At 44.7% G+C, this 13,628-nt stretch overlaps 1 protein-coding gene across 2 annotated transcripts in view; it reads right to left on the minus strand.

The window, feature by feature from the left end:
• abca1a (ATP-binding cassette, sub-family A (ABC1), member 1A) overlaps positions 1–13,628 on the minus strand; it is a 156,567-nt gene that overhangs the window by 19,568 nt on the left and 123,371 nt on the right. For both annotated transcript variants that reach the window (XM_051929872.1, XM_028805887.2), the window contains exons 33-40: positions 13,466–13,498; positions 9,489–9,594; positions 9,271–9,345; positions 8,900–9,069; positions 8,034–8,211; positions 6,349–6,464; positions 3,096–3,240; positions 2,095–2,218 (exon numbers count right to left, since the gene is read on the minus strand). In XM_051929872.1, coding sequence (XP_051785832.1) covers positions 2,095–2,218; positions 3,096–3,240; positions 6,349–6,464; positions 8,034–8,211; positions 8,900–9,069; positions 9,271–9,345; positions 9,489–9,594; positions 13,466–13,498 — 947 coding nt within the window. The remainder of the gene's footprint in view (positions 1–2,094; positions 2,219–3,095; positions 3,241–6,348; positions 6,465–8,033; positions 8,212–8,899; positions 9,070–9,270; positions 9,346–9,488; positions 9,595–13,465; positions 13,499–13,628) is intronic.

Raw genomic sequence — 13,628 nt, forward strand, 5'->3', positions numbered from 1 at the left:
AGCTCCCCCTTGAGCCTTTTGAGGCCACTACAGGCTGAAGCTTGAGGTGACTGTCATGTGATGGCCAACGCCTGTCGGTTTTATTTGATTTTTCTTCTTGTTTTATTCAAACGGGTTTGGCCCCTCCGCTTATTTTGGATTTGTTGGGTCTCTGTCACCTGTGCCACACGGTGTGTGCCATGACTATTAATGACATACCCGACTCAAACAAAATGCTAGGCGTCTCCTTGAATTTAAGTAACGAGTCATTTCATGTAACGCCATGAACACAAAAAGTGAACCGTGCTGTTCTGACATCAGAGATGACGGCAGGCCTGAAACCGCATTCTACACTGAATGAGCATGGAACGTAATGAAACATCACACTTCTTCTTCTTCTTCCCCCTCCTCATCCTCATCTCTTCCCAACCTTCTTCAAACACCTCCTTCCCCAGTCAGCCCCGACTCCTTCAAATCTTCTTTAAACTTTCTCCATCTACCTCTGCTTTGGCCTCCATTGCTTTCTCTTCTCCTGGACTTCCACTCCCATCAGTCTTTTGCCCACATATTCCTGGTCTCTCCTCATCACATGTCCACACCACTTCAACCTCCTTCCCTGGACTTTCTCTCCCACTTTTGTTGCACCTCTGATGGTCTCATTTCTTGTTCTGTCCCTCCTTTTGTAACTCCACACATCCATCTCCATGTTCTCATTTCTTCCACGTCCAACTTCTTCTTCTGCTGTGCCCCCTTCACAGACCATATCATACGTCACTGGTGGTCTTCAAAACCTCAAACATTCAAACTTCTGGGATCACACAACACTCCTGATACCTTCATCCAATGGTTCCATCCACACTACACTCTAGTGAGTCACCTCAGCATCTAATTCTCCACCTTGGTCTACCGCTGATCCGACATACTGAAACATCTCCACTCTTCTCAATGGCTCTCCCTGCAGGCCAATTTTTCAATCCCTGATCCTCATCATTAAACACTCATAAACTCCGTCTTCTTCTTCTTACTTATCTTCAGTCTTATGTCTTCCAAAGTTCTTCTCCGTTCTTCTAACTTCCTCATTTCTGGTGCCACAGAATGTCATCATCACTTGGCCTGCACTGTGGGGGAGGGGCTTGGTCTTCTATCACATGACTCAACACACCCAAGACCAGATCAAAGAGGTCAGGACTGGAAGAAGACCCCTACTCTTACTGGGGTCTTGTCTGTCACCCCTGACCCCCCAAGTTCCTCACATCCCTCACACACACTTCTCTGACCCTCCTGTCTCTCTCATGCACCACCAGACTTTCTCCACATCGAAGACCACCATAGGTAAACCTCTCTGTTTTTCTAGATGCTTCTCCAAGAGGGGTCTCAATGCAAAGACTGCATCAGTTGTTCAACTCAGTGGCAAAAAAAACAAATTGCTCCCCCTACCTACAAATGGTGGTCTCTTCCCTACCCCTTCTCTCTATAACCCTCTCCCAAAAATGTAACCGTGTGTGACATCCTTCCTGAATGTGCCCCTTCTCACCCCATCCCACTGTCCCCCCCCCCCACTCCTCTGATATCCTCTCCCGTTCTTTGATCCTCTGTATGAGATCCCACCACACATCTCCTCCTGCCCCTCCTAAACTCTCCCACAGTTCTACTGGCAGTTCATCCAGTCCTGTTGTTTTTCCATTCTTTTCACTGCTTCCTTTCCTTTCCTTTCCTTCCTCCTTATTCTTGGCACTCGCCCCTCATTACACTTCATCAATTTCTGTTATTAACCATCCTGGACGGAAAATGGAGGAATGAACGAATGGATTATGGTGACGGGTAACACTAAAGGACACGGGATTCGATCTGCAGGCAGGAACAGGCCCAGGGTGTGTCTGCTAGCCTTTGTAATTGAATTAAGTGAGCACATGTCATGCTTGGCTTGCCAGCAGCTGGCTAGATGCCAGTTGGCATTTCCTGCATCTTCAGACCAGGATCCAACTGGAGAAGCCAGTCCTGATTATCCTGGTGTGGCTTTTCTAAGACAGACCCAGCCATACAGTGCAGCCCACCCTCCCTCAGGCCCCTTTGTGGCCCATTGTCTTCTAGATAATCAAATTGGCAGCCACTTACCAAATCTTTCCAGGGCATCTGCCATGGCTTGGTTTTTCACCATGTCGATGAGTCCACGGCCCAAGCAGAAATGGGGAAAGATGAGAAACACCGACTTGAGGATCTCATTAATGCTGTTCAGTTTCTGTTGGAAAAGAGAAGGGGACATCATCGGAGTGACGTGAGCGCATTAGTCACATGGATGGGGACAAAAGTGGACAAAGGGTGACAAGTCAAGCGTCACGGCACCGCAGAGAAGGTTACTTTCTACAAGTCAGGTCATTTACTAGGCTCCCCACTTATCGATTGTTTGTAAAGACACACACGAGAAAAATGTCTAAGAAAATCCAATTTATGACAATCCGTTAAAACATCCATCCATTATCCAACCCGCTATATCCTAACTACAGGGTCAAGGGGGTCTGCTGGAGCCAATCCCAGCCAACACAGGGCACAAGGCAGGAAACAAACCCGGGCAGGGCGCCAACCCACCGCAGGACACACACACACACACCAAGCACACACTAGGGCCAATTTAGAATAGCCAATGCACCTGTGGACTGTTGGAGGAAACCCACGCAGACACAGGGAGAACATGCAAACTCCACGCAGGGAGAACCCGGGCAGCGCTACCCACTGTGCCACCCTCCGTTAAACATCCATCCATCCATTATCCAACCCGCTGAATCCGAACACAGGGTCACGGGGTTCTGCTGGAGCCAATCCCAGCCAACACAGGGCACAAGGCAGGAATCAATCCCGGGCAGGGCGCCAACCCACCTCAGGACACACACACACACACACACACACCAAGCACACACTAGGGCCAATTTAGAATCGTCAATCCACCTAACCTGCATGTCTTTGGACTGTAGGAGGAAACCGGAGCACCCAGAGGAAACCCAGGCAGACACGGGGAGAACATGCAAACTCCACGCAGGGAGAACCCGGGCAGCGCTACCCATCGTGCCACCGTGCTGCCTCCGTTAAAACAATCCCTCCTAAAACCAAAGGTCACTCACGTTATTGGTGAAGAGTTCAAGGACGAAAGTTGCCACACTGCCGTTAATTCCAATGAAAAGGTTCACACTGGTGAGCACCACGTATGCCGTGCTGGGAATTTTAAAGAGGAATGACGCAGGGTACATCAGGGGGGTAATGGACCACCTGTGAAAATAAAAAAAGAAAACACAAGGCGTCTTTTTATGGAAAACATAACCACATGGAATATAGTCAAGTGTTTTTATTATCGTCCATTTCTATATCTGGTACTGGCCATTCCCCCAGAGGGTTAGAAGGGAAACAGGGCAGCGAGGGGGGTCCCGCCCGGCTCCCCACTTCTAACATCACACTTCCCCCTCCCCTCGGCCCGCTGTGTCTCTCTCTCAGATTAGTGCGAATAACTCGGCACCGCAAGCGAACTCTGATACTTAGAGCAATGACAGTAGTCGGAAAATCAACTTCTAGAAAAAAACCCGATCTAAATCCGTTAAAGTAGTTCTCTCGTGAAAAGCGGACAGACAAACAGACGCTGGATTATATATATATAGAGAGAGAAGAAGAGTTCTAGAGATTTGTGAAGCATCGCACGGCGAGACTGACACATTGGATTTCTGATTGTGTGCCCCTAAAACACAACGCTTGCCGAAAAACGTTCAATATTAACACGATGACAGCTAAATCTGAGATCTCTTTCCTTAGGGGACTGCGTTCCTTTAATGTGGGAAGTGACATCCTTGACGCCTTCTACTACTCTCTGATGGACGGTGGGGTGACTGCAAGAGAGGACCACCGAAACAACAAAATAATTAACAGGGCAGGCTCAGTTATAAAACACACTCTGGACCACCCGGAGATCATAGAAGAGGAAAATGAAAACAAAACTGAGTGCCATTATGAACAATGCTGCACATCCTCACTTGGACACACACCAATGAGACATTCAGCACAAGTGTGTTAAGAAACGCGAGGGGGCTTTCATAAAAACTGGAATACGTCTGCAAAATGTCTCACTGTGACTGTGACGTCAGAAGTTTTTCTTTCTTTTTAATTTTCTTTCATTTTAGTCATTCTGGTGTCTGTTCAGACTGTAGTGTGTCTATCTATGAATTATATAGTGCCTTTCATATCTATTTATATATCTATCTACCTATCATATAGCACCTTTCATATCTATCTATCTATTATATAATGCCTTTCATATATATCAATTGATCTATCTATCCAATATATAGTGTCTTTCACATCTATCTATTATATAGCACCTTTCACTATCTATTATATAGCACCTTTCATATCTATCTATCTATGTATTATATAATGCCTTACATATATATCTATTGATCTGTCTATCCATTATATAGTGCCTTTCAAATCTATATCTATTATATAGTGCCTTTCTTATCTATCTATCTATCATATAGCACCTTTCATATCTATCTATCTATATAATGCCTTTTATATATATCTATTGATCTGTCTATCCATTATATAGTGCCTTTCAAATCAATCTATCTATCTATTATATAGTGCCTTTCTTATCTATCTATCTATCTATCATATAGCACCTTTCATATCTATCTATCTATTAGATAATGTCTTTCATATATATCTATTGATCTGTCTATCCATTATATAGTGCCTTTCAAATCTATATCTATTATATAGTGCCTTTCTTATCTATCTATCTATCATATAGCACCTTTCATATCTATCTATCTATATAATGCCTTTTATATATATCTATTGATCTGTCTATCCATTATATAGTGCCTTTCAAATCAATCTATCTATCTATTATATAGTGCCTTTCTTATCTATCTATCTATCTATCATATAGCACCTTTCATATCTATCTATCTATTAGATAATGTCTTTCATATATATCTATTGATCTGTCTATCCATTATATAGTGCCTTTCAAATCTATATCTATTATATAGTGCCTTTCTTATCTATCTATCTATCTATCTATCTATCTATCTATCTATCTATCTATCTATCTATCTATCATATAGCACCTTTCATATCTATCTATCTATTAGATAATGTCTTTCATATATATCTATTGATCTGTCTATCCATTATATAGTGCCTTTCAAATCTATATCTATTATATAGTGCCTTTCTTATCTATCTATCTATCTATCTATCTATCTATCTATCTATCTATCATATAGCACCTTTCATATCTATCTATCTATTAGATAATGTCTTTCATATATATCTATTGATCTGTCTATCCATTATATAGTGCGTTTCAAATCTATCTATCTATCTATTATATAGTGCCTTTCTTATCTATCTATCTATCTATTTATCTATCATATATCACCTTTCATATCTATCTATCTATTATATAATGCCTTTCATATATATCTATTGATCTGTCTATCCATTATATAGTGCCTTTCAAATCTATCTATCTATCTATTTATTATATGGCACCTTTCACATCTACCTATAGCAGTGCCAGTCCCAGTGTGGCTCTATACAGGCATATAGCTGTTGGTATGAAGGACCCCCAGTCGTATTTCTTGACACCCTTCTGCTGAGTGACTCGTTGCCTGAAAGTCCGCAGTGTTGTTGTGTGCCAGTGACAGGACGTGCAGCTTTGTTCATAACGGCACTCAGTTTTGCCCACTGCGCAGGTGGCACAGTGGTAGTAAGGAGATTGTGGGTTCATTTCCTGGGTCCTCCCTGCGTGGAGAGAACTTTGGATAACAAGGAAAGCACTACATACACGTTAAGCATTATTATTATTATTAACTATTATTATTATTATTTGTTTTAATCCTCACTTTTGCTATGACCTCCAGGGGGTCCAGAGTGTGTCCTATAACTGAGGCTGCCTTTTTAATTAGCTTTATGATTCGGTGGTCCTCTCTTGAAGTGATGTGACTAGCCCAGCCCACCACACCGGCCATCACAGAGTCGTAGAAGATGTGAAGGAGGTCAATTCTCACATTAAAGTAGCTCAGCCTCCTAATAATAAAGACCCTGCTCTGCCCTTTCTTCTGTAAGACCACCTTGACCTCCACTTATTCAATAGTGACTGGTCACATAGGCTCTTTGGTGCAGAGAAAGTACATAAGCAGATGATGAGACCACCATACTGACCAGCAGAATAGAGCACCCACATTGACACACACTCACCCACATATGCAATAAAAGAAGGACTCCAATAAATTAGGTTGAGACCCCTGGCAGTGTAACGGCAGGTGCAGGGCGTCCTTAAGGCTGTCAGACGACCACACACACGTCGGGCACACTTACCCGTAGAGCAGCAGCAGCAAAGCCAGAACTGGGAGGTTCGTTGAGGAGACGTAGGACTTTTGTTGGAAGCAGATGAAAATGATGATGACGAGGGTTGCGGGGACCACATAATTGCACTGAAACACAAGCAGGTAGTCAGGTTATCAGGTGGATTCAATACAAATAACCTACAGACAGCGATGGCGTAGCTAAGGGGAGGGTAGAAGAGGCCCAAACTTGTGTTGTTTCCAAGCCTTTACAACTGTAAGGTAAACAGGCAGAATTCCAAAAGTCCTAGTAATGACCTCCTGATGGGAAGGCCCCGTTTAAAATGATGGAATTTCTTTATTTGGAACACCTTAGCAGATGTTCTTGTTATGCGGAATGCACTCTGCATTACATAAAATGATAAAATTAGGAAAGAAGGGTTTATAAAATGCTAAGCCTGACTTAAAAATTCAATTCACACCCAGCCCTGCTGCTCCAAAAGAACTTTAATCTTACAGTAAACGGGCCAAACGGGCCCACCCAGGCCTGTTCACGGGGGACTCTGGCATTGCGATTTGCAAAATGCCAGCCAAGTCTGACATTTCTGTAAACCGAAACTCCACTCAGACGAAACGATTTGAGGTTTCTTAAAAAAATTACAATTGCAACATTAAAGGCGTGAGGGGACCACTGTCACCTCATCTGTTGTGCAAAGCATGCAGTAAAACCGAGCTGCCCACCTGAACGATTTCACACCACGACATTCAAATACCTACCTGGTCCAGTTTGGAGTCTCAAGGGACCAGTTAAGTCCAGTTTAGAGTCTCAAGGGTCAGGTTTAGGGTCTCAAGGGACCAGTTAAGTCTGGTTTAGAGTCTAAGGGTCTGATTTAGACTCTCAAGGGTCAAGTTTAGGATCTGAAAGGGCCAGTTTGGGGTCTCAAGGGACCAGTTAAGTCTGGTTTTGAGTCTAAGGGTCTGGGTTAGAGTCTAAGGGTCCGGTATAGAGTCTCAAAGCATCAGTTTTAAGTCTCAAGGGGCCAGTTAAGTCCGGTTTAGAGTCTAAGGGTCTGGTTTAGGTATCAAGAGGCCAGTTTAAAGTCTCAAGGGTCAAGTTTAGAGTCTGAAGGGGCCAGTTTAGGGTCTCAAAGGACCAGTTAAGTCTGGTTTTGAGTCTAAGGGTCTGGGTTAGAGTCTAAGGGTCCGGTATAGAGTCTCAAAGCATCAGTTTTAAGTCTCAAGGGGCCAGTTAAGTCCGGTTTAGAGTCTAAGGGTCTGGTTTAGGTATCAAGAGGCCAGTTTAAAGTCTCAAGGGTCTGGGTTAGAGTCTCAAGGAACCAGTTTAGAATCTCAAGTGGACAGAAAACCAGAGTACCAGGAGGAAAGTCCACAGAGACACAAGGACTCGAGTGATGACTGGCTGCTGGGCTTGAACCCGGGATGCTGGGGCCCATGAGGTGGTTGCGTTAACAACTGCAGCACTCCCCAGTGTTATTTATTTCATTCAAAGCTTATCGGATTTTGGAGATGATCTACTGACTCTTTCCAGCACGTCCATTATGTGCATTAAACAGATTAGTACTGGCATTTAAAAAACGCTCCTGTCACTCCGTCATTTTACTTACAGCCCTCGTTGGCTTTGCTTAGATTTTGCTCTGCCATAATGAGGACTGGCACAGGCCTGCTACTGTCAGGGTGGGCTGCGATTGCCCGACGTACCATATCCCAGACGAAGTTGGCGAGCCAGTAGAGGCCCGGCTTGACTCCGCTGATGAACTGCATGTGCTTGGACTTGCTGACCCTTTCTTGAATGAGGAACACGACAAAGCTGGCTGGGACGAAGGACATGGCGAAAATGACGCAAATGGAAACCACGACATCCACCGAGGTCGTCATTCTGTTGGGGGGAAAGACAGAGAGAGAAAAAAAAAATCTTCCAGTCATTCCGTTCACGTCTTCTTATTTAAAGGGGTGGCACGGTGGCACAGTGGTAAGGACAGCGAGGCTTGTGTCCCTGCGTGGAGTTTGCATGTTCTCCCCATGTCTGCGTGGGTTTCCTCCCACAGTCCAAAGACATGCAGGTTAGGTGCATTGGCGATTCTAAATTGTCCCTAGTGTGTGCTTGGTGTGTGTTTGTGTGTGTCCTGCGGTGGGTTGGCACCCTGCCCGGGATTGGTTCCTGCCTTGTGCCCTGTGTTGGCTCCAGCAGACCCCCGTGACCCTGTGTTCGGATTCAGCGGGTTGGAAAATGGACGGATGGTGTACTTGGGGTGTGTGTGTGTGTGCTCCCTGCAGTGGGCTGGCACCCTGCCCGGGGTTTGTTTCTTGCCTTGCACCCCATGTTGGGTGGGACTGGCTCCAGCAGACCCCCGTAGACCCTGTGTTAGGATATAGCGGGTTGGACGATGACTTACTGACTTTGTGCTCTCAATAAATGGGGTTGCTGTTGAGATGGAGAGAAGCAGGAAGATGGCGTTGAGTATTCTGCATTGGTGCGCAGTAAAGCCTGCGCCACACCGTGCCACACGTGACTCTGGGCAGCGCATACTACAATCTCGACTAATATCCCAGAAGGCATTGCTTACAGTGCTACTTGCGAGATCTGCTCCTTGGTGAGGTTCAGGGGGTGATTGAAGGCGGTGACTCCGTACGTGCTAGGGTCTTTCCCTTTAGGCAAGCTGGCGCGGAGAATGCCGTTGTTCATGACATTTAGAAAAGCCCCGACTGCATGCCACCCTTTATTGTTAAACCAGACCTGCAAGGAAGGGGACAAAAAAAAATGCATTTGTAAGCATTGAAAAGACAATCAGAGCGGCCTGGCAAAGACCCCCGGATTAGCAGGCATTCGCTTAGGGTTGCCTAGCAATTCCCAACATGGCAGCGTCTGGACTGGGCCTCCCTGGTATTAGCAGGGAGATGAAATCCGAAAAGGCTGAGGAATGCACCCTCTGCCTACCTTGACGTTATCTTTCGTGTCCAAGCCTTTCATAAACCGCGACAAGCTTTCAAAAAATCTGTCGGCTGCCGTGTTCTAAAAAAGAGCAAAAAAAGAAACGAAATTACAACCAAGCCTCACGTGTGCGTGGCATGCATCCAGCGACGACCGCTAAATTACACAAATAATCCTTTAAAAGCTCACAAATCCGGATCATCACTTGGGCAAAAATATTTTACCTTGACGGTGCCAAGCGCCTTTCGGAGCTGGATAATGGCGACGTTAACGTCCTCGCCTGCAGGGAGGATTTGTGAGCTTCGTGCCCCCAAGGAGAAGCCGCCATACCTGAGGGTGGAACAACACATACAGCGTTAATGGTTGGGGGGGCATTTGTGTCACACTTTCACACAACCAACGTGTCACTTCAGCACATGCCGGCTCGACGTGCAGCTTTGTGTAACGGGGAGAGCAGAACACACGAGAAACGAAGAAGGCATTCGCGGCGGACTCGCCGACTACGCCAACACCACACGCTGGTGGTAACGGGCGACTGGGAATAATCAACTTGAGAGAAAAACAAGTGCCACTGAACAAGTGCCACATGTTAACGCTGCCACCTCATGGGCCCAGCAGCCAGTCGTCACTCGGGTGGAGTTTCGAGTCCCTGCGTCTCCGTGGATTTTCCTCCGGGGGTCTCCGGTTTTCTTCCTCAATCCCCAAAGACATAAGAGTCGTGGACAAATGTGTCGGACCCTTTACTGCTCACTGACAAAAGTGACACAATGAAAAGCCATCGTCCTCCTGTGTCCCTGCATGCCTCGGACACGTCATCGAGTAAAGCAGAGCAAAGTGTGACAAGAGATCAAGTGTTTTTGATTCCACTAAGATCGCCTAAAATGGCCCGCACACATTTGTTGGGACCCCCCCTAGAGAAGACCCCCAAATCATTGGATTAGAGGGATTCTTCAGAATTGCTGTTTTCTTAAATTTGAATGACACACATGGTCTCCAATGGAGAAAAGTTGTCACCTTGCTGTTTGGTGTCCCACACTGGATGTGGAGCACAGAAAGCAAAGGAGAGAGTCGTCTGAGGAGTGAGACCATCATGTGAAAGACAAAGGGTAGAAGACCACCATCTCCAAACAGCTTGATGTTCTGGTGACAATAGTTATAAATACGATGAACAAGCTGAAGGTCCATGAGACTGTAGCCCACCTCCCTGGATGAGGCCACACGAGGAAAATCGACCCCAGAATGGCTAGAAGGACAGCGAGAATGGCAGGCAAAAAGCCAAGGACAACTTCCAAGCTGAACTCCAAGATTGAGGTCCATCAGTGTCTCATCACACCATCCATCACTTTTTGAATGGAAGACCACCCAGGAGGACTCGTCATTAAAAAAAGTCAGAGTAGAATTTGCTAAAATGAATTTTAGAAGCCCCAATGCCTCTGGTGGGATGTCCTCTGGACGGAGGAGACATAACTGCAGCTTTGTCACGTGTCACAGAATGGACAGAAGGACAGTGAGAAGAGGAGACAAAAAAGCCAAGGACAACATCCACAGAGATACAAGTGGAACTCCAAAGTTGAGGTCACATCAGTGTCTGATCGAACCATCCATCACTTTTTGAGTGACAGTGGGCTCCATGGAAGAAGACCCAATGCTCCTGGCTGGCAGATTGTCCTTTGGACAGGTAGGATACAACTGGAACTTTTTGGTGAGTCACATCAGCTCAATATCCAAAGATGAAAGAAATGAAACTTTCAAAGAAAAGACCACCAGAAAAGACCAACTGTGAAACATGGAGGAGGCTCGCTAATGTTTTGGGGGCTGCTTTGTTGCGCCTGGCAAATGGGGTCCTTTTGAGTCTGTGCAGGGAACAATGACATCTCAAGACTATCCAGACATTCTGGGGCAAAATGTCCTGCCCAGTGTCAAAAAGCTACATCTCAGTCACAGGTCATGGACCATCCAACAGGATGATGAGCCAAAACACACAGCAAAAAAAAACAAGAATGGCAAAGAGCAAAACATGGGATGAATCCCATACCAAATGACATATAACAGGAACATATGCATTACATTTTTCATTCCAACAGATGGTGCATCACAAACATTTGTAGGAAAGCATTTTATTAGTAAAAATCTTTATGATGTGCAATTTATTGGAATCACAAATGTAATGCATTCACCTTAAGAAAAAAATAAGTGCCTAAGTGTCTGTCCAGTTGTTATGTCTCTGTCATGCCAACAGATGGAGCATAGCAAACACTGCTTTTACAAATCCCATACCAAATGACATATAACAGGGACATATGCATTAGATTTTTCATTTCAACAGATGGCACATCACAAACATTTGTAGTGATACATTTTATTAGACACCATCTGCTGGCATGACAAATGCAATCCTGCTTTATTGCATCTGGCATAGGGGTCCTTGAGCTGGGAACAATAAAATCTCAAGACTATCTGGACATTCTGGAGCAAAACGTCCTGCCCAGTGTCAGAAAGCTCCATCTCAGTCGCAGGTCATGGACCCTCCAACAGGATGAAGAGCCACAACACACAAAAAAAAAGCACCAAGAATGGCAAAGAGTAAAACATGGGACGAATCCCATACCAAATGACATATAACAGGGACATATGCATTACATTTTTCATTCCAACAGATGGCCATCACAAACATTTGTAGTGATACATTTTGTTAGACACCATCTGCTGGCATGACAAATGCAATGCTGCTTTGCTGCATCTGGCACATGGGGTCCTTGAGTCTGTGCAGGGACCAATGAAATCTCAACACTATTAAGACATTCTGGAGCAAAATGTCCTGCCCAGTGTCAGAAAGCCATCTCAGTTGCGGGTCATGGACCCTCCAACAGGATAAGGAGCCAAAACACAGCAAAAAGCATCAAGAATGACAAAGAGCAAAACATGGGACAAATCCCATACCAAATCACATATAACAGAGACATATGCATTGCATTCCTCATGCCAACAGATGACGCATCACAGGCATTTGTAGTAATGCATTTTATTACCACAAGTGCTTGCAAGGTCATCATCTGTGGGAATGCAAAATGCAATATATCCACCTTAATAAAAAGATAAGTGTCTGTGTGTTCATCCAGTTGCTATGACATTCCAACAGATGGTACATCACAAACATTAACACTGCTTTTACAATCCCACACCAAATGGCATAAAACAGAGACATGTGTATTGCATTTACATTGCAGACGGTTCATTAAAATAATTGTAGTAAAGCATTTTATTAGTAAAAATGTTTGTGATGTGCCATTTATTGGAATAACAAATGTAATGCATTCACCTTAATAAAAAAATAAGTGCCTAAGTGTCTGTCCAGTTATTATGTCTCTGTCATGCCAACAGATGTAGCATAGCAAACACTGCTTTCACAAATCCCATACCAAATGACATATAACAGGGACATATGCATTCTATTTTTCATTCTAACAGATGGCGCATCACAAACATTTGTAGTGATACATTTTATTAGACACCATCTGCTGGCATGACAAATGCAATGCTGCTTTACTGCGTCTGTCATAGGGGTCATTGAGCTGGGAACAATAAAATCTCAAGACTATCAGGACATTCTGGAGCAAAACGTCCTGCCGAGTGTCAGAAAGCTCCATCTCAGTCACAGGTCATGGACCCTCCAACAGGATGATAAGCCAAAACACACAGCGAAAAGCACCCAAGAATGGCAAAGAATAAAATATGGGATTGTCCTGACGTGGCCATCTAGGAGCCCTGGAATCCTATGGAACATTAATGGAAAGGAGAGAAGACCCCCTTCAAAGGGGACCCAGCTGGCACAGTTTGCTCAGGACGAGTGGGCCAAATGACCTGGGGACAGGCGCAGACGTCTCATGAGGAGCTCCAGGAATCGCTTGTGTGTTCACAGATTGCAAACTCTATAAAGGTTGTGCAACCAAATATGAGGTGAAGGGTCCCATCCTTGTGGTCCATTTGTGTTCTTATTTGAAACATTCTGCTGAATCCAAACTCTAAAGCAAAATCAGACATTTGTTTAATATAAAGTCAACAATGATGGGTGCCAGTGACTTTGGTCAGTTTCAAGTCATTTCAAGAGACAGTTGTGGGGTCTTCTTTTCTCAATCGAGGGCAACCAACACATTTGTCCACGTTTTAAAACAAGTAATAGAAAAACATAAAAGAGACGCACCTGAATTCATTCACCCAAATCTTGTTCTTCAAACTGCAAAACAAAATGTGAAACACAGGAGATTAGATGTCTGACATTTTCACGTATCATGTCAGAGGTATCAGATCCAGGCACGTGTGACTTATTTCACACTCATTTTGGTCACAGTGGCGTCCCTGTACTC

This window comes from Erpetoichthys calabaricus, chromosome 7 (assembly GCF_900747795.2).
Source record: "Erpetoichthys calabaricus chromosome 7, fErpCal1.3, whole genome shotgun sequence".
Classification (NCBI taxonomy): domain Eukaryota; kingdom Metazoa; phylum Chordata; class Cladistia; order Polypteriformes; family Polypteridae; genus Erpetoichthys; species Erpetoichthys calabaricus.